This window comes from Folsomia candida, unplaced genomic scaffold (assembly GCF_002217175.1).
Source record: "Folsomia candida strain VU population unplaced genomic scaffold, ASM221717v1 Fcan01_Sc049, whole genome shotgun sequence".
Classification (NCBI taxonomy): domain Eukaryota; kingdom Metazoa; phylum Arthropoda; class Collembola; order Entomobryomorpha; family Isotomidae; genus Folsomia; species Folsomia candida.
In genome coordinates this window covers 453,722-479,366 of record NW_019091241.1, presented here as the reverse complement: position 1 = coordinate 479,366, position 25,645 = coordinate 453,722, and the positions used below count along the sequence as shown (strand labels likewise).

At 36.5% G+C, this 25,645-nt stretch overlaps 4 protein-coding genes across 5 annotated transcripts in view; 2 read left to right on the top strand and 2 right to left on the bottom strand.

The window, feature by feature from the left end:
* The window catches only part of LOC110862100 (leucine-rich repeat-containing protein 24), a 75,613-nt gene that overhangs the window by 30,645 nt on the left and 19,323 nt on the right, over nucleotides 1-25,645 (bottom strand). The window contains exons 2-3 of the mRNA XM_035845236.1: nucleotides 21,219-21,991; nucleotides 13,196-13,476 (exon numbers count right to left, since the gene is read on the bottom strand). Of these exons, the coding sequence (XP_035701129.1) occupies nucleotides 13,196-13,476; nucleotides 21,219-21,329 (392 nt within the window). The 5' untranslated portion in view covers nucleotides 21,330-21,991. The remainder of the gene's footprint in view (nucleotides 1-13,195; nucleotides 13,477-21,218; nucleotides 21,992-25,645) is intronic.
* Nucleotides 2,502-6,668, top strand: LOC118433365. Of its 2 annotated transcripts, XM_035845238.1 has the most exons (6): nucleotides 2,502-3,038; nucleotides 3,099-3,317; nucleotides 3,408-3,614; nucleotides 3,675-3,862; nucleotides 3,949-4,108; nucleotides 4,513-6,668. In XM_035845238.1, the coding sequence occupies exons 1-6, from the start codon at nucleotides 2,849-2,851 to the stop codon at nucleotides 4,674-4,676; spliced, it is 1,128 nt and encodes a 375-aa protein (XP_035701131.1). In that variant the 5' UTR covers nucleotides 2,502-2,848; the 3' UTR covers nucleotides 4,677-6,668. The 2 variants fall into 2 exon arrangements, with proteins under 2 accessions (XP_035701131.1, XP_035701130.1); XM_035845237.1 differs by having other exon boundaries at nucleotides 3,408-3,862.
* On the bottom strand, nucleotides 9,562-13,186 carry LOC118433364. Its single transcript, XM_035845235.1, has 4 exons — nucleotides 12,585-13,186; nucleotides 12,269-12,337; nucleotides 10,007-12,107; nucleotides 9,562-9,944 (listed from the first exon to the last, which is right to left on the bottom strand). The coding sequence occupies exons 3-4, from the start codon at nucleotides 12,080-12,082 to the stop codon at nucleotides 9,879-9,881; spliced, it is 2,142 nt and encodes a 713-aa protein (XP_035701128.1). The 5' UTR covers nucleotides 12,083-12,107; nucleotides 12,269-12,337; nucleotides 12,585-13,186; the 3' UTR covers nucleotides 9,562-9,878.
* LOC110862130 lies at nucleotides 19,750-20,584 on the top strand. The gene is made up of 4 exons (XM_022111291.2): nucleotides 19,750-20,017; nucleotides 20,144-20,251; nucleotides 20,324-20,395; nucleotides 20,474-20,584. Exons 1-4 carry the CDS (start codon nucleotides 19,820-19,822, stop codon nucleotides 20,513-20,515), a joined length of 420 nt encoding a protein of 139 aa, XP_021966983.1. The 5' UTR covers nucleotides 19,750-19,819; the 3' UTR covers nucleotides 20,516-20,584.

The following is a 25,645-nucleotide window of genomic DNA, read 5'->3' as shown; positions in this document are numbered from 1 at the left end:
TTACAAAAATAATTTATTTCTTTTAAAATATAAATCCCAATTTTTTAACTATGTAATTCTAGTGCTGTTGTTGTTTAACTTTTTATAGTCTCACTAATTATCTATTCTAACTTTAAATTTTTCAAAATTGAAGATATTGATTTCTGGCGTAAATCCTATGCTCTTGAAAAATTACAAAAATATTTTCGTCTTTTAAACTACCAACAACAATTTTTAGGTACCAAAACTTCAATCAAAATTTATAATTATTAAAGTTAAGACTGAATTTAGGCTGAATTGTAGAGAGCAGTCCCTTATGTATTCTGTTAATGAATTATTTTCGTTTCTAACTTTTGTAGTTGTAACACAAAATAGACGTAAGCAAAATAAATACGTAGCTTGCCCAGTCGGTATCCTGCAAATATTTTTCATTGTAATAAATTGAGGAATTTGCCGGAATTCTGTGTTGGGCAACTTTCTGCTAATCCGACATCTCTCGCAACATCTCGTCATTTCACAAGCCAGACCAAATTTGTGCTTCCACTCCGAAAATTACAAGAGTGACACGGGGCAAGATTTTTTTCTCCCGGGAGGAATGTCATCTCTGGCCAAGAGGAGAACACGCGAGACGAGGACGGGCAGGCGAAGGGAACGTGGCGTTGTGCTAATGGGATAAAGACATGACATTCTCTCAGCCCACTCGCCCCCCAATCGATACGTGGCTAATTAGATTCACGGAAATTTCTGCCAACATCAGCAAATTCCGGTTCTTACACGAAAAAAATATTCCGCCAAAAAAGGAAAGGAATTTATTCGTAAAATCTAAAAATGGCAAAATACTTGTATTTAAAAACTCCGTTCAAAATAAGCGAGAAAGATAAAATTTAAAGAATGCGTTGATCAATTAAGCGTGATTTTTTTCAATGAGTTGATGAACATTGGTAGGATTGAGAGTTGGAGTGAATCAGAAGTCGGTTGGAAAACGAGGATGACGGAGAGAAGGGAAATTAGGGGAGGAATTTGGAATGAAAATGGAATAATTCCAACATTTTCGTCTCTCTCAATCGAGCTAGTTATCGAATTTAATTCCAAAAATGTCTTTTCGAAGATGTTCCAGGGTTTCCGCGACGTACTTATTTAGTGACGAAAGCAAAATTCCGTGATCAATGTGAAATTAGAAATTTCCCATTTGCGACTTTAATATGGGAGGTCAGCATGTATAGGGTGAATTTGTCAGACGTTCGAATTTTCCTAGTTTTCTCGTTTCCCTATTTTAACAATTTTTGAGAATTGGTGAAAAATGTATTATTTCCAAATTTTCTAATTAAAAAAAATTTATATCACTTTACAAAACTTTCCCAACTTAATACAAGTTTTCCGCTTTTTGTTTTTACATCATTTGTTCCCATTATTCCAATTTAAGGAAGAATATTGAAAACCCGTCACCCTGCTGTTGACTGAAAGGACGGATAATCACGATGCGAAATCAGAAATACGAAATTGTGCCATTTGTTGGTCTGCAGAGAAAGCGATAAATACGCCGTGTTGCCAACAACTGTGCCCTTGCCCCCAACTCGCCTCCAAAAGATTTCCTATTCTGGCTCCACGCGAAAAGATCTGCCTTTTATACGATTCTCGTTTTACAGCCAACTTATTGCCAGTGCTCGTGGCATTATGACATTCCCACTTTTTAGGTTCTGAACATACGTTTTTCGAGTTTAAGATCAGGGCATTTTAATCTGACTCGCACAGTGAAAGCTGTAACCGAACGGAGGAGAAGGCCAGAAAGGAAGGAATGGTCTTTTAGTGGGCCAGACTAATGCGTAATGGAATGCCACGCACGATTCGGCCCAATTTACAGAAGAAAAATCGGATAATTCGTTATCCATCTCGCTCGCAGTTCTCTGCAACTGAGAGAAAGCGACTTTCTCCGGCTTGTCCTCAACACGCTAAGCAATGCGAGAACTCATCGTCAGCCGGGTTGAAGCGACACCGTCAACAATTTGGTTACATTCAGTACTACAAATTGTATTCGTCAAGCTTAAGTAATGATGCATTTTATGCTCTCGAGTTTAATGTTTCAAACATTGACAAAAAATTTCGTCATTGTGGTGATTGGATTAAGTATTTTTAATTGAGACTAAGAGATTGTAATTACGAGATGACACAAGCAATGAAACATTTCGAAATAACTTTGATAGTGAAGCTGGTTTTAGCATAATCTTTTATAATAAAAGAAAAGACAATACTGCTAAGAATCTTAAATAGCATGCATTTACCCAGAAACTCAAAATTAGTCACCGAATTATTAAGAGTTCCTTCAATTCAATAACGTCTTCGCACAAAATAAGAAGAGGGAAATCGAATTGGGAGAAAGTGGACACAAATTTTCTCCTCTTCACGAAAAAAAGTGATCTGTGCCCGAAAGCCGTCTCATTTCCATTCCCGCCCATAACTCATCCCACTCGACGAAGGAAGCAGAAGAGGCTGCTGCAACAAAGTCGAGCGTTACCCGTAGAGAACAGACCTTCATATTTCGTGAATATTTTGTTAGTAGTCGTGTAAAACGAGAGTAAAAAAAATATGCATAAATTTTGAGAATATTACACACGTTTAAGTTGCGTGACAATTTTATTTTCACGCGTGTGTTGGAGGCAACATATTTACACAGGTATAATGTACATAAAACTCCCAAGTTTTCTCCGCAGTAAATTGAGTGTGTAAAATATACATTAGTCCCCTCTAAAAGCTGCTCTCGTTAAAATGAAAGGTAAAACGCGGATAATATGAATCACTAAGTGAAGTGCGACGCAAGGAAAACTTTTCGTCGGGTATTTTAGTTTCATCGTAGCAGCAGAGAAGACCAGACATGTTCTCCGTCGTCAAATTCAAAACTGATAATTCCGTACAAGTTGTGTCGTCAAATTGGTTGAGTGACGACAAAAAATACTGCCACTGGCCACCCGGACCGAACTCTAATCCAACAGCAAAAATCAAAAAGCACGAAGTTCCCACTAGCAAATGGCCAAAGCTGGAAGTGAAATTCTGGAAAGCTACAGGTAACCAATTATTATATAATTCTAAATATTTTATACTCAATTAAATTATATGTCCCCTAGATAATTACAACGAAGCCAGAAATCTGGAGAAGGCCGCAAGGGAAACATCTGACCTTGATACAACGGATACTGAAACGACGTCACTTTCAAGTGCAAACGCGGCTGCACACTCAAGTCCACTTATTATAAGCACTGACAATTTTCAATGCATGAACGAGACCTTATCTAATCCGGCGGATAATGTCTTAACCATTAAGGGAATCAATCATCCATCATCAAGTAAGTCCAGTTTAGTAAAAGTCCACAAGTAAATAATTAATGAATACAAAATAATACACATTTAATAAATAAATATTGCACTGCATTCAGGTCTGATTCAATTTGAGGACCAGATTTTTCAAGTAGACGTATTCAACAACGCCACATTCCCGCACGATTCGAATAATTCAGAGGAAGGAGGAAGTAGCGTAGCACCATTAGCAAGACCTGTCGAAAATAATCAAGCTCAATCCTCCGCGGCAGCGATTCCAACATCATGTGAAGATTTGCTCTCTGAAATCTTGAAACGACAGCTTGGTATGGTTATATATATTTATAATAGAAAGTACAGCCGGGTTTTGAACTTATCTTTTCTAGCATTAGAGCGGTTGGTGGGTGAAGGATTTGCTGCAATTAAAGACGATAATAGGAGCATTCTGGGACATTTGGGAGGGAAGGATTCAGAGCCAAATGTTTTGCTTCCAGTCGACATCCCTTTAACATGTGCTGCTGACTTTTCTGAACTTGACACTTGGCTGGAAGATGCGACAAATTCAAAAAAACTGGTACAGTTTGACCTTAGATTATGTTATGATTAGTTTAAACACGACTTTTTTAGTAATATTGTGATTAAAGTATGGTTTGTTTTCAGGAACACATTTTCTGTGCAATCGGAGGGAAATCCATACAGAAAGTCGTGTCAGGAATTATGAAAAGGATTTTCTCCAAGGAACTCGCGGCAAAAGTCAATTGGAACGGACACAACGAAAAAATTCGCTTTGAAATTTCAAACCTCTGCAAAGTTGTCATTGGTAAAGTCATGCTGCGATATATTTATCCGATGAGCATCATTAATAATAAGAGTAGTCAAGGTTAGCGATTATGTGAATAATAATCGTTTCCGATTATAATTCAAAACTGTGAGTACCCCGATTAATTTTTCCGATCAATTAAAACGAGATTTTTTTTTTCAAGAAACGAAAATACACAAGTAAATTGTGGTCATGGAGATGTTGCTTCGCTTTAAATGTTAATTTGAAAAGACGATTATAATCCAAAATAATCGTGTATTTAGACGATCATTTTTTTGCGAAAAATAATCTAATCGCCCATAGAGAATTTTGACCGGATTATAATCAGGAATCGATTATAATCCACATAATCGCTAACCTTGACTATCCCTAATATATTTACGAATTATTATTTAACATTTTAGCTGCTGCTCGAGCGACAAAGACAGAACAAAGTACAGAGCTGCCTGCCGTTACCGAAGTAGCGAAGCACATTCAGAACTGGCTTCGAAATCAAAGGGAATTTGCTGGACAGTGTCCACCATCGAAAAATGTCGTCGTACAGAAGCAAAAGAAGAAGGATCAATGAGGGGACAGAGCGATTTGTTCAATCAATTCAATCAGCGTTAGGCAATGGAAAACAAGAAGAAAGCGAGCAAAGTATTAGTAACACTTTAGTTTTAGATAATAGTATCAACATTAGTTTAGAAACTAGTATTTTAGGTGACAAAAATATTACTTCCTTTGTTGAGAATTCTAATTTCATTGATATTGACATTGATATTGAGTCTCAGCCTCAACCAGTGCCCAGAACACTAGATTTCAAAGAAAGTCTCAAATTATGGAGCCTTCAGCACAATATAACTCATTCAGCTTTGAGTGATTTACTTAAAATTGTTAACTCGGAATTTCCTGACGTAAAGCTTCCTAATTGTTCGAAAACATTTTTGAGAACCCCTAGAATCATTTCAGTTGAAGATATTGCTGGAGGGCAATATTTTTATTTTGGAATAGAAAACCAAATAAAATCCTTGTATGATTCAAATAATTTAATTTTTAGTTTCGAATCAATTTCATTATTATTTGGCTGTGATGGGTTTCCAGTTACTGAAAGTTCGAGTACTCAAATGTGGCCAATCTTATTTAGAATTAAGGAATTTCCCAAAATTAGGCCAATTTTAGTTGGACTTTTCTGTGGAGAAACAAAGCCTACGTCTTTGAGGGAGTATTTAGAGAAATTCATTGATGAAATCTATCATTTACAACAAAGTGAAATTCAGTTAACTAGCGAAAAAAAAGTAAAAATAGTTTTGTATTGTATCGTTTGTGACACCCCTGCCCGTAGTTTCCTAAAATGTATAAAAGGACATTCAGGCTATAGTTCTTGTGAACGTTGTGACATCGAAGGATTTTATGATGGTCATGTGTATTTCCAAACTGAGGTAGGGAATTTAAGAACAAATGAATCTTTTCGTAACAAATGTGACCCTGACCATCACCAGTCTGACTCACCCCTATTAAGATTAGATTTAGATTTGGTTGGCCAGTTCGTGTTGGACTATATGCATTTATTTTGTCTAGGAACAATGCGAAGACTTTTATATCTATTTATTTCCGGCCCGTTGTCGTGTAGGCTATCCTCTAGAATGATGCAGATGATCTCTGATTATTTAGCGTCAATAAGAAAAAATTTTCCCCGAGAATTCTCACGCCGACCTCGAGGCTTAGCTGAAATAAAAAGATATAAAGCCACAGAATTTAGACAATTTCTTCTATATACTGGTCAATGTGCTTTAAGAAATGTTGTGCCTGGCAAAAACTTAAAACATTTCTTACTTTTTCATACTGCGGCGTATATCTTATTATCTCCTAATGCAAATAATATTAAATGGAATTCTATCGCTAAAACTCTTCTTTCCAAATTTGTTCAAGAAATGGCTGAAATTTATGGTCGTAAAAGTATAGTTTATAATGTACATGCGATGAATCATATTGCAGACGATGCACTTAAATTTGGTTCATTAGACAGTATTAGTGCTTTCGCATTTGAAAGTTATTTGTTTTCTATAAAAAAGTTAATTAGAGGGAATAATTTACCATTACAGCAAGTTGTAAAAAGAGTGATGGAGTGGGGGCAATGTCAAATTTCTAAAAGTGCTGAACATACTGTGAAAATTTCCAACAATATTGTAAAAATGTCAAAAAAGACAGAACTCAAAAGATACAGGATTTTGTCGTACTGGGTAACATGCAAGATGGGTGACAACTGCTTCATTTTAAAAAATAATGATATCGTAATTGTTGATAAAATATTTAAACTCGAGGATGACGTAATGATTAGATGTAAAAAGTTCGATAAAATCACATCAGTTCCAGATTATCCTTTTGATAGTTCACTTCTTGGAATAGTTAATGTATCCATAAAGCATTGTTCAACTATTATTATTAACGTGCAGAGTATTGTAAATAAGTGTGTACTAATTCCTTGCCAATTAGATAGTGTAGATACATTTACTTGCATTCCAATGTTAAAAATCATTGATTAAAATTAATAAAGGATGTTATGTACATTAATCAGTAATCTGCATGTTAAATGATCTGGGTAAAATGCATACACAGCAAGCAAGAATTATGCACGTTTTATTTGCGTGGTTGGGAAATATTTACGCACATTTTATTTTCATCTTGCATACCATAATACGTGCGTTATCACTGTGCGGTAAACGCACGTTTTACTTGCGTAGCTTAACGTGTGTATTTTCTGTGACCCGCTCTGCCATTTTATACAACATAAAATTCGTGCGTTTTATTTACGGTATACCAAAGAAATATGCAATCCGTTCTTTACGGGTATTTATGAAGTGAGAATTGATGGGCAGCGTTGTGAATGAATTAAGTGCCCTCCGCCCCATTGTGCTCATCGTCTTGTTCTCAAATTTTGACATAGGAGCAGAACTCCGTCAGATGTGCATGGACAGGGTGCACTTTCACCGTCTCCCACGTGCAACTTTTATGAAATGTGGAAAATATTTATTTATTTTTGAATATATTTATCTTCGAATTAAACTTCCACTAAATTCGGCAATTTATGTTGTAGCAACTTCCAATATTTTTTACTCTAGGTAAAATATTTTAAAATATTTCGTTGAAAAGTTCGATAAAATTCAACAGAACTAAAAACTTCTCACTCACCTGGCTTACATCTAATTTTACATACACTTTCTAAAATAACGCGAAAAATATATTACGGCGTTTTGCTTACCCAAAAAAGCATGCCAAGGTTAAAACTGGCAAAAAAGGCTATAACGTTTACCTTTGACGCAGACAAATTAATGAGAAACCATGCAACGCAAACTGCGCAATATTTTCACAAATTTCAAAGTTTGCACAACTATAAAACGATTACCAAAACAAACTCAACATACAAACTTTGGGCAAAATTGAGAAATTCGAAACAATTCGAAATCGAGAAATTCGAATTTTGTTAAATAAATGTTGAAAAATTAGTATTAGATTTTTGATAAGTTTTCACGAAAATCTCACTTTTCGCCTCAAATTTAGCAACCCTGGAGCCTCAGAATGTTGTTATGAATGAGAAGAGCCCATCTGTCTGCCTTCACCTCGGCCACGAGCGGAAGGAAGTACAAAACCATTACAATCTGTTTCCTCCTCTTTCTGGATCTTGTCACCGTCCTTCCTACGAAATGCCACTCGTTGCCCCGTTATTCGCTTTAGTCAAGTGCTGAAATATTAATCGACTCCTTAAACCCAGTTTCATCCCGTTTATGCAAATTTCTCGATTTATGCTCAAACTACGAAAATATTAACGAGATTTAGATTTTCCATTTTGAATTTACGCAAAACTGGAATCTCTCTTGTGTAGCGAAACATATCACATAAAATGGTCACGGATGCGAAGAAAATTCTCGTAAATGGAGTAAAATATGGAAAATTGGGGACAGTGAAAGTGAAATAAGATCAACCGAAATTATATTGAAAGTTGAAGTCCGACTGAATTTAGCAAGTTTTTAATTCCCCTTCGACTAATTACACAAAACTTTCTATCCTAATGTCAACATGTTGTCCCGCTTTTCATGATTATTTCGATATGGCATCATATTTTGCGGATTTAGAAGGGCTTTGGAAACACTGTTTTTCTTTGAAAAAATGAGGCTACAAACATTCAAATCTGGGTTTCGTTTTTTATAGTAAAAAAGAGGTTTATCAGAAACGAATTTTTTCTTCCATTTTTTTCCATTTTCCATCAAATTTTATTAGATAGTAAAAATTTGTAAAGCGAACTTTCTCTAGATAATTTGCTTATGGAGCGAGATCGTGAGTGTAAGACAACACGTGTCACGGCTGCTTCTTTCCTATTTTCGTCCAGACAAAAAAAACAGAATGGAATAATCTGCATTTTTTCAGCTTTTTAGACTGAAACGAGGTTAAGTATTCTTGCGAGAGTTGTAACACAATAATAACCCACGCTTCTGGGCCCATATCATCACGAGAAAGATTATTCCTCGACTTTCACCTAAAATTTCGAGACTAAATTTCCACGAAAAAAAAATCTCCTTAAGCAAGGTAACATTTCCGTCTTAAATTTTTGTCTTTGAGAAACCTGATATTTTCCTTGGGCTAGTGAATAATAGAGGTCGAGAATCAGACCGTGGCTGATTCCGTGAAGCAGAGTTGTGTTGTCAGGGATGCACGTGGATGAGGCCAATTTGCATTTCTATCCTCGCATTAATGCATTTCAAATGATGATGCGACATTCTGCAGGAAGGAAACTGCCCGTTTTACCCTGTGTCGCATCTACTTGTGTAACTTCGCAAAGCCCGCCTACACAGGTTTCTCGGTGGCTGTGATACTTTAAGTTGGCGGAATTTGGTCGTTTGAATAATTAGATGGACTCCGACCAAACATGGAAAATTACTGGTAAAAGATTAAGATGTTTATGTAAGTATATGTATGCATCTTCATATGTATGAATGTATCTATATAAGTATGCATCTACATGTGTGTATATCTACATATGTATGTATCTAAATATGTAAGCATCTACATATGTATGTATCTATATATATAAGCATCTACATATGTATGTATCTAAATATGTAAGCATCTTCATATGTATGTATCTAAATATGTAAGCATCTTCATATGTATGTATCTATACATGTAAGCATCTACATATGTATGTATCTATATATATAAGCATCTACATATGTATGTATCTAAATATATAAGCATCTACATATGTATGTATCTAAATATGTAAGCATCTTCATATGTATGTATCTAAATATGTAAGCATCTTCATATGTATGTATCTATACATGTAAGCATCTACATATGTATGTATTTGTAAATATGTACATATTAATATTTAGCATAGTTTGTAACTTATTTAATTGATATTTTCATACATCTATAATCAACTTTGGAACTACAGAGGTTACGGGTTAGTTACAATATAGTTTTATTGTGACAAAATTGCAAAATAGCATTTTACAACAAACGTACATAAAATAGAGCACAGAAAAATGTAACAGAACTCACAAGCCGACAAACCTGGTTTAATACAAATGACTGTAGAATGGGTAATTCAAACTGTCCGGCAATAACTCTTAAATATCAAGCAATTCTTCGAAATCCGACAACTCCTCTTCATCGGAAGAATCATCTACCAATTGGACGATATCCTCCACTAAAGCACGTTGAGAAGGACCAGGTTGAGACGACGAGGGAACTTGTTGGATTGGAGTGGCGTCAATGTACCCTTGTAAGTCTAACTGTCTTCTGTGAGCGGGCGGGACAAATCGATCCAGAGCCAAGTAGCGAAGCCACGAAGTACCTGAAGCCACGTTATGCTAAAGCTGATGATAAACAAGTTTGAAAGTAAGGTGAATTAATTACCGCAGCTACATGTCCACAGCACCCAAGCGTTCTTGCTCCATTTTTGCAGAGACAGTACCACCCTACTATTGCTTCTGGTCTACGTCCCCATGGGATGAACTTAATCCACAAGGTGTGGTGACCACGCTTGCAGAACCGAGATTGCAACTTCGCTCGTACTAAATCCGCCATTTCCTCATGGAAGAAAAACTCATACCCAGATCCGGATGGTGCATGTTGATTGTTGTACAACGCTCCAATCTTTATTTGATAAGGGCCCAGAGTAATATTTTTTAATTCTTCCATTGACAGTTGAGGGAACTCGAGTACACAATCCTCATCCGCATTCTTCCTCTGTAGATTCTTCTCTTCTACTAACATCTGGACAGAATTTTCTGTTTCAAGTCGGGAACTGACAAGTTCAACTAGTTGCTCGTTCCAATCGCTTTCAGTAAAAAGTGGAGGAGAAAAGGCGTTAAGAATTGAAACAGCAACTTTAAGAAATCCCGGTAGCTTTGGAAAGTAACTGGCTGCAATTGTGTTATCAAAGAACCTGAATTTATTCTTCAGTCTTTCGTTTGCAGATTCGACTACCCATCGGAGCATAGTTACAAGCCTCGAACGATTAGCTTCAGACGTCGTAAATTGTGATTGATTTTTCTTAAGCAATTCGGGCATATACACAGACAATCCTTGGCTTTCTGCCTCTTCAATCGCGTCCCGAAAACCTCGATCTAAGATTAGGACATCTCCATCTTCTAGTATTACCATGATGGACTCATGTTCTTCCAACATTTTTTTCAATATGTTCGCATCATTGTTTCCACAATCTCCATAAAAGAGGCCTGTAGCTTCAACTATGTATCCGTCTGGACAAACAACCATCATGGGCTTGAAAAGATTTCTCTTCTTGTGACTTGAGTAGCTTCTACGTTGCAACTTGAAGTCTGATGCCTTCTGAGTGAAGATATAGGTACCGTCGAGAATAAGGATCAAGGATTCGGGCGGTACTCCTAGTATTTCTGTGTAGAATCTTCTCATATGCTTCTCATGGAGGTCTTCTCTAGTAATGTGGTTGTAGCCGCTGTGAAGTGGAACGAAGGTGGACATAAGGGCGTCAAGGACAGCTGAGATGCTTTCGGATACAGTGGACTGATTCTTAATACCAAACAAGAATGCAAGAACTCTCTGAGAAATGTTGAGTCGAAGTTTCATGAGAAACATGGCCAATGCACTACGAATAGTACGATTTGGACTATTCCTTAAGGGACCTTCGCAATGTTTGAGTAGGATTTCAAAACTGGCCATCGATACTCCTAGCAACATCTCGTAATCCGAGTTGGTGAATGACGAATTTTTGGAGAAATCAATGGGTAATTTTTTCTCTGTTGCAAGTTTTCTTAAGGTAGTCAACCATTTTGCCACTTGCTTTCCTGTAAGCGTCGAATAAGGCTTTTCAACTTCAATTGCATCCATGTCCTCCGGTTTCAATATTTCATCCTCCAGATGGTCTTTGCAGCATCTATTATTTTCAGGAATTAGGATTCCTCGTCTTAAGAAGACTTCAATAATGGCTCGGCGTTTGATACGAGTCCGAACTGATGTCTTGCAAATAAGGCACCGATTCTCGTTTGACGAAGCTGATGGAATACCCGGCATCTCTACAACTGGGTCGTGCTGTTGGATTTGGCGCACATCTTGCTCAAAAGAATCTTCCGGGACCTGTGCATCGATGACCATAGCTTGACTTAACTCTTCATCATGTGGCACCTCATGATCACTACTGGTGTTAGGCATGTCTTCATCGTTCTGGTCTTGTATCCCCTCCTCCACATGATGTCTTGATTGAAAATTACGAGATCGGGAAGTCTCCACTTGGTTCAGACGTACTTGCAGGTCTACATTTAATCCTCGTCTCAATCTGCCCCTGATGAAACCATGACAACCACTGCAGATGAGATGATCGAGTCTTGCAGTTTTTCCGACTTTTAGCATGGCATTTGGTAGTACTGTCCACATTTGTTGCTCTGATATTGGGCGCATGCTTCTCCGGACGCTTGTGTGTGAGTCACAAACTGCACATGTAAACTTCACCATGCTGGTTGATCAATGAACTGGACACCTGTTCAATTATCAATTAATAAACCAACATGCGTTAAATAATGTAGTATTATTTTTTATTTTTAGCATTTGAAATAGTTTTGGTAGAAAATGTATTGCATTTCATCATAGTCATACATGAACTCATATTTAACAGCATTATAAGAACATTAGCATAATTACCTCAAACTATCACTGCACCCCTTCACACAGTCCGAAGTCCACCGGCACCACGACTTTCTCCGTTTATGTCTGCGAGACAAACAGAGAAATGTAATTGTTGTACTCAATACAACATCAAAAAGTAGCCAGCTCCTCCCCACCTACTCCTCAGATCATGACAATGCACAGAAAGGGAGAAAGCTGGCAGAAAAAAACTGTGCATTGCGGCTTACTTTCACGTCAATAAAGGGATTTCTCCCCTGATTGACGTTCACTTCGGCCCAGAGTAGGATTTTTCCTTCTCGCAACCCACCAAAATATCAAAACCACCACTCACCGTATTTAAAAATGATAAAATCGGCTCCAGGTCCAGGTTAGAATGATGAAAACTGCTCCAAATCCAGGTAAATATGACGAAATCCACGATCAGATAAGGTAGCAAAAGTGAACTCCAAGGGATGGGAATTATTTTTATTTATTTTCACTTTTTGGTCCCTCATTTTGGTAGTTTTAATTAAAATGATGATGGGTTGCATGATTTTTTGCGTATTTATTCATGTTTCACCCGAACCAGGCATGCTCTTTCACCAAACTTTGCTAAAACATGCTTACTTATATAATAAGTAAGTGTGCAAAGTTTGAAGAAAATCGTTGGAGGTCTTCACCGATTTTATCCTAGCATGATTTTGGTACATGCATTTCTCCCATTTAAATGCATGTAAAAAACCCCCACCACTAAAATAATTAATACGGGAGTTCAAGGCATGCCTCTTTCATGAAATTCACGGGGATGACACTTCGATACTTGTATCACAACATATAAAAAATTGAGCAAAATCGTTGGAGGTCTTCATTGTTTTTATGACCCACCCAGAAGAGGGGCAACCCTGATTTACCTCTTTGTGTGAATATGTTTCGTGGTTTTTTAAAGATTTAAATTTTGCCTACCTGACGAAGGGGGTTTCCTTGAAGGCGAGTGAGGGGACGGCGGGCAAGTAGTTATCGCTCAGGTCGACTTCCACCAGGTTTATCAGCTCGGAAAACGCACCCGCATCAATTTGTGTGAGGCGAGAGTTTGAAACGTGAATTTTCTGCAGATTGAGCAATCCCGCGCGCGCGAAGGCGTGTTTGGGAAGGACGCCCAACTTATTGCCGGATATGTCCAGCACTTGCGTCTCGGGGTCAATCCCGTCCGGCAACGTGTCCAAACCTTGGTTGCGACAGGATACCTGCGAGCAAAAATATATTTTTATAGAAAAATTGGTAGCACAAGCACATAAAGTTTCAAATAAGTTTTGAAAATTATTGGGCAATTCGTTTCATTTATGCGAATTGGTTACCGAGTAATTCAAGTAGAACTGGTAAAGTTCTACTTATTTTTTAAACCTCCGATAAAATTTTTTTTTAAAAGTGATAAAATGTTTAGATTTAGATGAATGTAAATATTGCAATATAATTAATTACAGCAAGCGATTAATCGAGCATAGTCATCGGAAACCCTATTTACTAGATTATTTTAATCATCAACAACCAAATTATGACATCCCAATTACAAAATAATTTCTCACTTAATTTTCCCAATCTTAGAAATGGCCTCCCACTTGTACCACAATCCTTGTGCCACATTTTACCGTTAAGAAATATGTGCCACGTAACGTAATGAACCCGAGTCTTTACACGATTGTCCAATTTTGCGAGGATTACTTACAACCCGCAACTTTCTCCGTCACCACGACAACTTTCTCTCCAAGGAAAGATAAAGATTGTCCATATGACATCCCGTTATTTCGTCCGACAACCAACTTTCTCCAGACCACGACGACCCTGTTACACGAGAGTTCGTTACGTAGGTGGTCGTGGTAATGGACAGGACACAAGTCCAGTTGCGTAAGACCGACCATAAATAATACCCGCCTGGAACCCGTGTCAGGTGAAGGAGTGGATTTGCGGTGGCCTAAAAAGCTCCCGGAACAATATTTGTACGAAAGAAGGAGATAAAAAATATTGTCCAGACACGATGAGGCCAAATTGACCAACTTTCTCCCATTAATTTTGTATCGTTTACGTTTACACGTGGAGTTTCCGAATGTGAGAGTCATGTTACATTTATAATGACACAAGTTTCCGTATAAATTGTTGGGAATATTGAAATTTGAAATTTTGTGGACCAAACGATATTGAAATTAAGGAATAATTTTGACACTCTAAATAATGTGGGGGCAATCTGATGCTCAATACTTGTACGGTAACATCCGACTAGTTTGGCACGAAATAAATGAGTTAGGTACGCTTCCTGTCAAACAAACTGTTACAAAAGTTGGAGAAGTCGCGTTGGTAATGATTACTTTGCTACCGAATTTGGACAGGAAGGTGCGGCATACTTTCTGTGGATTCGCGAATTAAACGAGAATGCGAATTGGGTGTCCGTGCCAATCAATACTTTGAGCACTGATGGAAACATAGATTATCGAAGTTCTGAGAAAAAGGAAAGTTTCGATCTGTGAGATAATCCCGTCTTCCATTTCGGAGAAAGTTGATTGGTTGCCAGTTTCCTCTGCAAGTGAAAACCGAGACAAAAAGAAAGCCGACGACGCTACGAGATAACGTTGTCGAGATGAAGATTCTATTATTATTTTTTGCACGCTAAATAAGATGCGGACCAAAGTTGAGTACTTCTCTTGAATTGGGAAGGATTTGCTACCGTGGGGTAAAAATAATTGGGTATAAAATTCCAATTACTCGATCTAAGGTGAAAAATCGATCCCATAGTTGTATCGAATTTGAATATAAATATACTAAACAGTATAGAGTTTATTACCAGATTTGTAAATCAGTGCATATTTGGTTACTGAATTAGTTACTTAATTGTCCGCCAAATTCAATTTTGTCACAGAATGAAGAACGAAGAGATATTAATTCTAACTGGTAGAATCATAAGTATGTTTTTGACTTTGGTAATAAATCGTTACCAAAGTGGTGGTGCCAACACCCTCTGAAAATTGCGTTACCGCATTATTGAGAGTGTGGTTGTATGTATCGTGTGTGATCAAAAGTGGGAGAGAGAACAATAATAACGTGGGAGAAAGCCTGAGTAGAAAAAGGGACCGAATCTACTTTGTCCCGGAGCCACTTATTTTTTCAGATTGTTCTTTTCTCAACTTTTTCAAGTTAGATGAGCCGACCAGATTTCGCTCAGATCCTAAATTCTCATTATTTTGAAAGAAAATAAAACCCGGTGAAATTGGGTGAGAGAAAAACGCAATCGATAAAGAAAGTTTGAAAAGAAAAGGGACAAATTATAATTTTTTGGTTTGTCGTGAACATCAAATTCTTTAGAAATCGGGAAATCTTAAGCGGATTACGTTTATTTGGCGGGTAATGGAATAAACCGTAATTTGTTGGTTGGGATAGTTTGAAAACTTCTTAAAAGTTGGTATCATCAGATCGGTATCGGTTATGTGTAACGTGTTCGTTATTAAGGAAAGTGAAAAATAAAGCACTTTTTATTTGGGAAATAATTTGGTCGCACTTTCCCCATTCATAATTTTGCACTTTCCTGTGACACATTTTTCAACCAGAAACGGACACATTTACACTGTAAATGTGTCCGTACTGTAAATTTTACAGTGAACGTTTCAAATTAAGATTTTAAATAGAATTAACATTTTTAGGTGACTAATTCACCTCAAAATATTTTAGCTACAAATTAGTTGCGTATAGCGAGAAAATTGAAAAATGATTTTTAACCATTTATAACTACTATCAAAAAAATTATTTCTTAACCTGTAATTTTTATTTTCGTAATTAAACAAGCCAAAATATTTATTTAGGGTGGTTAACTAAAGTTTGGAATCTATGTGATCGATTTGTGTGTATTTTTTTCATCCATTTAATTTAATTTGAATTCGTGGCACTTGGTAACTTTCTTTTTTTTTAATTCAAAAGTAAATGACAGTCAGCAATTTAATATTTGTTTCTACAAGTGACAAGGAAGTATGCTATACAAAATCTATTTCGATTAATTTTAGGTTAGGAAAAATGTACAAAATTGAATTTTGGCGTTAACCTACAGCTAACAATGATGCTTCTTCGAACGAATTTACATATATTGTCAAAATTAATTGAATATTTTGACTTTTTACGAACCTTTATCTTAAAAAAAACAAGAAATGTGAATAATTTGAGCATGTATTCCCGAATTATTTAGAGTTTCGTATTGAACAAGGAGAAGGATAAAAGTCGTAATAAAACCCGCATTTGGAGAGAAAGTGTCTAGAAAAAAGGGAGGAAGCAGTGATGAAAGTATGTTTTGCGTGTCCGCGGAATGGGACTCCCTTCGGTCTCGGGGAGAGAAAGTCGGATGAGTTTTACTTTAACGAGAGAGAAAGTAAGACGAGGTAGCAATAAAGTTTCCCAGTGAAAGTTATGGGCAATAGATCAGACGATGACAGGATTTAAGACGGGCATAAATCCCCCCAAAATAGTTGTAAGGAAAAATTAAGCTTTCTCCTCCTGCTTTCTCTATACATTTCAGATCCCACTAAATCTACACAACTTTTCTCCACTGCTCTGGCCTCGTCGGAAAAAAATTGGATGAATATTTACCTCGCAATTTCTTTATAAATTCTAAACTTTGTATTCACGTCAACTTTTGCACTTTTTGGAATTTGGAAAAATTATTGTTATTTAACTTTTCACAATTAAGAGTAATTTGTTTGGTTGACATTTTGTGAAATTTTGTAAAAGATTTGGGAACGCTGCAAGTGAAAGTTATGAGCAATAGATTAGACGATGACATAGTTTAAGTTGAACTTTCTCCAGTGTGGGAGGAGGATCATGCTTTGGTCTGATAATAAGTATATGGGAAAAATTTCAGACATTTATGTAACCCGGTTTTGTTAACTAAATTTTAAGCTTGGTATTGACGCTAACTTTTGTACGTACCAAATTTATTTATGCAAATTCATTTGTAAAAATCCACTTTGACAAAATTAAAGCACGGCCAACATATAAAATTTTGAATTCTGTAGTTATATTCCGTGATTATGATGAAGATTTTGTTGCAAGATTACGTTGCTCCACAAAATTTGCCCTGAATTGCATACTTTTAATGCATTTTTTCCAAGTTTGAAAAATTATGTAGCATATTTGTAGAACATTTTAATTTTCTTTGAAAAATTTTATGATTTGTGTCACTTCAAATTAAACCGTTTCACATTAACATGTTATATATTTTTATTGGTAAAAAATTAAGAAACGTATACGTAATTAACACGTCTGTACGTCTAGATTTTCACGTGCAAATTTTACAGTTTGGAATCAAGTGGCCATTTTTTATGCAGACCATCTCCATCCCCGGTTTCGTCTCTGACATCGTGACGGATGCCTTTCCCTGATGGAGATTAAAGAAAAAAGTGGTGTAAAAAAGGGGGAGATTGATGTCCTGTACGTGGTAAAACAAGGTGTAATCTGGTAACTTATAGACCCGCGACGCGCTCTCCTCGACAACTTTCTTAATTCTAATTCATCGCATTTCTCGGAGGAGAAAGTGGTAAAGATTTGCCTACTCGGGCATTTTGGAGATATACTCATGTGCCCGCACCGAATCGGGAGTATGGCACGTTAGTGTCGCAACCTGCACTAAATGGATTCATTCATTATCCTTTAACTGGCTCAATCTTTGTCGCCCGAGATAAATCTTCATGTTCAGGTGAGAGCACTATCAAAATGGGATTGTCCATTAATTACGTCAGCGATGAACGGGGATTTTTGAAGACACAGAAAGTGGGTGTCCTGCTTGTGGTTGGGACGACCGACTTTCTCTTGTGAATGCAATTAATGGACAGTCCTTTTTAATGAAAATCCTTTCGTTGATGGAGGCCCAACTCTAAATAAATTGAGGGCAGAATTGTTACCCGGGATAACTACTTTATCTTTGTGAATAGTGTGACGTTCAAATTTTATACCCACCAGAGTGAAATTCTTGTACGTACGTATAATTGTAGAGCAGTTTGGCACCGGTGTAAAAAAAATATGGTAAAAATCGTGCGAAATACTAAAGGTTTGTATTTACCAAAATTATCTAGGAGTGAAACAAGTATAAACTCACGTTTAGCATGTGATGGTTTTATTGCTTGAATTTTACATAAGTATAATCCAAACCCAGGGTTTCCTTTCGATGAAAAATCGTTACTTAAAGTTATGCAACTCTATGAAATTTTTATAAACCAATTGACCGCAACAATTACACTGATCTGTGTAAGGTTAGAATATTATTTAGCTGGATTTGCAATCTGCTTTTGCTTATGCCGGTTAAATTTCAAATGTTGAATTATCGTTATGAATTTGTGAAGAATTTTACGGATCTTTGTAAAAAGATCTGAGTGAATTGTCTAATTTGATTTAGAACAATTTGTCTCCCAGTTTCATTGTCTGCCTAGTCAAAAACTACGGCTGAAATTCTGTCAAATTTAATTACCACATTCCCCCCGTGTAAATACATAAGTGTACTTGAAGTTCTTCAACTTTCTGTCCTTTTGAATTCCGCGCCACCACTCGTGACTAATTAATCAACAATGCTTACTTTCCAAGGAGCACTACAATGCGGACTGAAGTGGAAGTAATTTGATTGTTTCCACCTGAATGGGTGACAAAGGGGCTGGAATTTTTGGAGAAAGTTAGTCCCGAGTTTGTTGCCCTTTTCCAGAGTTAACTTTCACCCGGAGAAAGCAGTCCTCTCGAGAACAGGAAAATACTCTTCCGAGCATCTGAGCATTATTCTAATCGAATTAAGAACGATCCAGTCGGAGCAACAAACTCCGCATCGTGACTCTTTGAATGCAAATGCCTCCAAGAACTCAAAATCCCAAGAATGGAGCTATAAAAAATTTAGCTGGAGAGGATCCAAGCTTTTATGGAATTTTGCAGTTTTACCGGTTTGGTAACAATTTAAAGATGAGTTCGCGAAATTCGAATTCGTTACAAGTTCAGTAAAATCTATCTGCTCATGAAATTGAAGAATGTTGGAAATTTGAATTTTAGAAACCATAATTGTCTCAAACTATGTACTTAATTTGTAGTATAATTTTAAAAATTTCAGCCTTAATCTTTTCACGTAGCCAAGTTGCACTTGTAAATCTGGTAAATAGTAGTATGAGATCGAGTTAGCAGACTTATTACTATTCGGAATGAAACTGGTTTTGAATTTGCGAAGGTTGACGTGAATCTGCCCATAACACTGCAGTTGATTAAATATTAACAATTACACCCCAACCTCGCCCAAGTTTTGTAACAAAACAAAACATTGAATAGAATTCCAGCAGATTTGATTTGCTAGCTCAATAATTGACGTCAAAACTAATTGTATTCTCCAAATTATGGGACATGTGCTGCATTGTGGATCTGCATCTCATCAAATATACAAATTTTCTGTCATGTGGATGAATCCTGCTGGATGCGTGGCCAATTATGCAACATTGGTATTTAAGCCGTCCACAATTTCATAATTTTCACATTATCATTCCATCTTCTCTGCAAGAACTAAACGTGAAATTGTAAGAAAAAATTGGAATCATGTCCAAGTTTTTGGTCGTTTTGGGTCTGGTCGCTCTTTTGGGACAAGCCAGTTTCGCCGCTTTGTTCTCAAAGCCCGAAGCCTTGGAAGATATCGAGTGGACGAAGGCCATCAACGCCAAACTTTGTGAGGCTGGAACCCATCCCGATTCCGTCGCGAAGGATTTCTACGCCTGCTACGATGAAAAAATTGTTCCGGTAAGTAATAAGGTCCACAAATTACTGGGTTATAAAGATCTGAGTGAGTTTCTACATACATGAAACCAGTGTAGAAATTTCCCAAGTATTCCCTAAAAATTGTTCTGATTTGTAACGTGAAAACAGGGCGCCGAGGCCTTCATCAAATGTCAAAAGGACGTTTACAAAGTGCAGATGGACAGTGAGAAGAATGTCGACACAGTTTGCAACGCAGGTCCCCTCGCATTCCCACTGGTATGACTTTACGATTTCCAGTAACTACAGAAGTTTTGGAAATACTGACGAGTTTTTCATAAATTTTGATAGTACGCTGGCTGTCTGGTCACTAACCTGCTAGCTGATGGCAAATTGCCATCCACGTCCATGCACAAGCTGAACGTACGTGTAACTCATGGCAGGAACTTAAACTTATTTATAGCGATGGTATTAATTTCGTAATTATTATTTCTTGGGCAGGAATGTCAAGGGAAGGTCATGGGAGTTTCTGCACCACAATAAATACGTATCAAGGTTGAACAGATATGAAATTGTGAATAAATCCGCCTCATTTTACAGCATTACTGAAATCAATGGTTTTAACCGAAATATTAATTATTCCTCCCTCGTCACACACACTCCGCTCGAGTACATACACCACTCGACGCACTCTCTTCGCTTTCACACACTTGAAAATTCGGGAACAAAATTATGACGATAAAATTGTTCCTTCTGAATATTCCTTGAAATTTATTATGCAGTTTCTCCCTGATTCTTGTTAAAGGTTAAACAGTGAAAGTTCCCGTATATCTTTCATAGCTTTTTGTGTGTGGATTTTTCATATTTACATGCAGAAATTTATAACCAGGCTGGTAATATTTCTCAAGAGTGGATTTATAATTGCATTTAATCTTATCATTTAGAGTGTGCTCACTAATTGTTTACGCTTTAAGTGGAGTAATCATTCACAATCAAGCTCAACTCTCGAGTTCAATTTAGTTACTGGCCGAATATTGCTTTTCCCTTCTCTCGAACAACTTAATTAATAAAAGGAATCTACAATATTTCGAAAATGCAATCAACCTCGATAAATTCCCCCGCGAAATTAAATATGATTCCGACAAAGGAACCAACTCTTCCCCTCGAGTGGGACTTCACTCCTCTGAATTTCCATTTCAATTCAATCAGGCTAAAATGGAGGGAAAATGTGTAATTAATTACTTACCGTCTGCTTGCCACCCTTCCATTTGCAAATGCAAACAAGGGGACATGCCTCCCCTGGGGGGATGAGGACGAACAGGACTAAAACCAGCGAAATAATGGTGGGAAGATGCATTTTGGAAAATTAATTGGATTTCTCCCAGGACACGGTTTTTTTTGCGTGGGAGAACTTTCACTTTAATTAATCACGCAGTTTGGCGACGAATTTATCTCGGTTTGCGGGGCATTGCGCGATTCTGAAGTTTCGAAAGGTGTAGGACACGATTTTTTGAAGTTTGTTAGCACTTTTTTTGGGGGCATTTTGAAACTCCTGGGTCTAAAATTAATTGGAATTCTCGAAGGAAATGAACTTGAATTTTTTTGTCCATGAAAACTTTCACTTTTTACGTAATTTATTAATTAATCCCGACAGGACACGCACTTTGCGCCGAATTTATCTTATTTTGTCGGGCATTCCGCAATTCCCGGGGCGCTAATTAGTTTAGTTTAGGGGGTGATTCGTGATTTCGTAGTGGTTTGGTATCATGTTGCACGATTATTGTTAGTTTGACCACGAGTGAGGATATTGAATTAATTGGTTTCTTTTCTCCTTTCTCTGGTCTTTCTGCGGTGAGGGGGAAAGTTAACGAATGTAATTAGTGATGATACGGAGACGAAGGTGGTGGTTTCGTGGCATCCGAGAGATGAGACTTTGTGGGGATGAGTTTCTAGAAATTTGGGATTTTTGGTCGAGTCGATGGCAGTGGCAGATATCAGAATTTGGAGGGAAGGTAAACTCTGAAATTGAAATAATAATTATCGGATTAATAATTAGTTTAATTACTAAAATACCAATACGGCTGCATTATCTGTGTTATGCTATGATGCAATATATATTTTCGCAATATTTTATATCGGTGTCTAAATCAAACAGTCTGAGGGGAATTTTGGTTTGATTTTTTATATATTCACGTCATATATTTATAAAATTGGTAAAAGTTATCAGAATACTTTTGAAAACTTTACAATAATGTGTGGACTATTTTTATGGACTTTTGCAAGATACCAATTGGTTTCTAATAATGTTTACTTTTCCATGTTTTTAAGCCGGCGTGAAAATCAATCAGTTTTTGTGTTTTGTGTGTGTTTTTGTGTTCAAAAATATGTATGATTTGTCAGTGAAAATTTATTCAAATTTTGTAAAAACTTAGTAACTTTAAAAACACGGGGTTAAGAAGCTTTGAGCAGTATGCAAAATTCCTTTTCGTGTCGACATAGTTTGTAAGCTTTGCAATGCTGATTTTTTTCTACACTCAAAACAAAACGGTGTCAATATATGACTTAGCCGCCTTGGTTACAATTGTAATTCCGAGTAGTAATGAATTTTTTCCGTCCGGTCATAACATTATAACTACCGGTATCAAAATCATCATAACTCGGATTCAACATTGTAACCAAGGCGGTTAAGTCATATATTGACACCGGCGGTGTTGATTCGACAAATTTTTATTTTGAGTGTACAAAATTTCAAAGACTTTATAATTAGTCTTTAGATTCTAACTATTTGCCTAATTATATAAACCGTAATAAAGTTTAATTTGTACACGGTGGAAAAATTTGTTAAATAATGCATAAAATGAAAATTCGTGTTTTTTTCTTAGTGAGGCAAATACCTAACAACGAAAAAAATTTACTAAGTATGCATTTACCCCACCCCAAAAAAGTGAAATAATTCTATATCTCACTAGGGATACCCTTTCTATGATAGTTGAAAAATGAGTTCTAATTTAACTTTTTGCATGCACCATGATATGTTTTGATTGCAAAGTGCAAATATTTTTCTGCAAAACCAATTTGCCAATTTTTAATAGCCTTCAAAGTTGGCGAAAGTGGGGGTGGACTAGGCGGAGTGGGAGCGTGTGGAGATGGGGGCGGTCGTGCCCCCCACTATACCCTAACCACCTGTGACGGTCACTATCATCTGTATGACGCAAGGAAATCCATCAGTAACTTATGTTTGATAAATTTAGTAACTTATGTTTACTTGAAATTTAATTAATTGTAAGAAAACTTAGTTAAGTGAATGAAAAAAATGATGCATGCTGATGGCATTGTGCGAAGTGGTAAGATCAGTTTGCCCAGTTTGCGCACCAAATAAATACTTAAATCCTGTTGTTATTTTAGTCATCAGCTCTTTCTCTTTTGTTAAAACTTCTCTGAAAATTGTTCAATTAAGTAATCATATTAGCAATTACCACTCTAAATATTGCGAAAATCATTAAAGTGTGCGAATTATTACTAGAATTAGTAAAACTAAAATATGACACGGCTGGAGTACCTATAATTGACAGTGGTTTAAATCTAAACGACTTAGCAAGTGAAGGACTGATTTTAATCGAAAATTTACTTTTTAAATTAAATTTTTCAACCAGTACATTTGAAACGCTCGATGCATTAGAAATTACCAGTGACGATGAAATTGACATTTACGGTGACAGTGCTGCTCAAACCGACACAACTTCCGAAGAATCGTCATCGCAGGAATGGGAGATTGAAAGTATCGAACGCAATAATTATAATCTCGAGGAAATGATAAAGATGGGGGCACGTACGCCCCCAGCTCCACACGCTCCCACTCCGTCTAGTCCACCCCCACTTTCGCCAACTTTGAAGGCTATTAAAAAATTGGCAAATTGGTTTTGCAGAAAAATGTTTCACTTTGCAATCAAAACATAGGATGGTGCATGCAAAAAGTTAAATTAGAACTCATTTTTCAACTATCATAGAAAAGGTATCCCTAGTCAGTCATTTCTGAACCGATTTTGATGAAATTTTGCACAGATCATTGTTAGGGAACCTGAAAACGATTTCTGATCCGACTAAGAGAAATCTTGACTTTTACTCAAGTTATGGGCAAAAAGGAACAAAAATTTGCACTCGGAGTCACATTTTTATCCACCGTTCAATTTTGGAGCATCACAGTATTCTAAATTATTGGAAAAAGTTACGCTGATTCCTTCGGATCATTTTAAAACCAAGTTGACCGAAATCGGTTAAGAAATCACGACGCTATTCAATTTTGAAAACTAAAAATTTAGTAAAATTATTCTGGATGCAAATATAATGTCGTTGACAACCCAAGTTACAAGTTACAAGTTATAAATAAACAAGGTCCCAAAAAATGGGAAAACTTAGTGAAGCAGTGCAATCTCAACTAAGAAATAAAATTAGATTGCAGAATTTTTGCATCACCGCTCTCAATATCATTTTCACTGGATGCACTGTAAATTTTGCTTTGCAGAAGCATGAATTCTCCAATCTTAATTGAGAATTTAATGAGTTTTTACTAGTCAAAGAGAAGTGTGCTAAATAAACTGAGATCATATATAATGGACCATTATATTTTAGAAACACATAAATACCATTATTAATGGGATATATTTCTGAGAGCAGTGATTCAAAAATTATGCAATCTAATTTTATTTCTTAGTTGAGATTGCACTGCCCCACTAAGTTTTCCCATTTTTTGGGACCTTGTTTATAAACAATTGGATTAATTACGTTTTTCATTTTCCTGAATTATACAATGTTTGTAAGTTATTTTTCAAACTTTTCCCAAGTTATTCAAGTTCTAACGATAAAAGTGATAAACCTTATGGTTAATTAGGTATTCGATTTTTAAAATATTTTCATACCGGATTTCGATTTACGCAAATATTACGATTCGCATAATGATTTTTTCAAACCGTAAGTCTGCACTCATAATAATTTTGAATTGACACTGGTGAATTCACAACGTTACGATCGTTACAAATAGCCGTGTAAATCTCATTGTTAGTAATCATTTCAAATTTATTGGAAATATGTAAATATACTCAAAATTAATTTGTCTACCACGGAAAAAATTTCGGACTTATTTGCATATTCATGAAACTCTTGGAGTGATTTTTGTTCAGACATTTCTTCTTCAAAGTATGAACCAATGTTCCATTATTAGACTAAAATTTTACAAAATTTGAAAATTACAAAGTTCACAGCTTTTCCTCATCACTCATCGCAATTCAGGATTAATTCCTCTTTTGTCCTTAACGAGCTGGGATTCAATTCAAACTCGGCAGCGTCATAAATTAACCCTTCCCCCGCCCTCCCGAATCCCGGCGGCAAATATGCATGTTCCTATACGTCCCAAGAACCACAAAAGTCCATGATAATTATTGTCATTAAACTCGATGAGAGGAGCGAAGTCGTAATTAAACTGGTGAATGAATGCAGCTACAAAGGACAAAAATGCAATCATCATGATGATCAAGCGGCGAGAGAAAAATGCATCTCATTACAATTTGTGTAATGCCACCGCATTCCACGCTGCTGCAGGCGAGCGAGAGGGCGAGACGAAGTGGGGGGAGTGGCAATTACGAGCACAATTATTTATAAGAAAAAATAATGAGTTAC

Coding starts and splice junctions, on each gene's coding strand:
- LOC118433365 (XM_035845237.1), top strand. CDS start 2,849: ATGTTCTCCGTCGTCAAATTCAAAACTGATAATTCCGTACAAGTTGTG. Junction 3,318..3,407: donor AATCAATCATCCATCATCAA/GTAAGTCCAGTT, acceptor CACTGCATTCAG/GTCTGATTCAATTTGAGGAC. Junction 3,863..3,948: donor CGACAAATTCAAAAAAACTG/GTACAGTTTGAC, acceptor GTTTGTTTTCAG/GAACACATTTTCTGTGCAAT.
- LOC118433364 (XM_035845235.1), bottom strand. CDS start 12,082: ATGGTGAAGTTTACATGTGCAGTTTGTGACTCACACACAAGCGTCCGG. Junction 9,945..10,006: donor GCTGTGGACATGTAGCTGCG/GTAATTAATTCA, acceptor ACGTGGCTTCAG/GTACTTCGTGGCTTCGCTAC.
- LOC110862130 (XM_022111291.2), top strand. CDS start 19,820: ATGTCCAAGTTTTTGGTCGTTTTGGGTCTGGTCGCTCTTTTGGGACAA. Junction 20,018..20,143: donor ACGATGAAAAAATTGTTCCG/GTAAGTAATAAG, acceptor ACGTGAAAACAG/GGCGCCGAGGCCTTCATCAA. Junction 20,396..20,473: donor CGTCCATGCACAAGCTGAAC/GTACGTGTAACT, acceptor TTTCTTGGGCAG/GAATGTCAAGGGAAGGTCAT.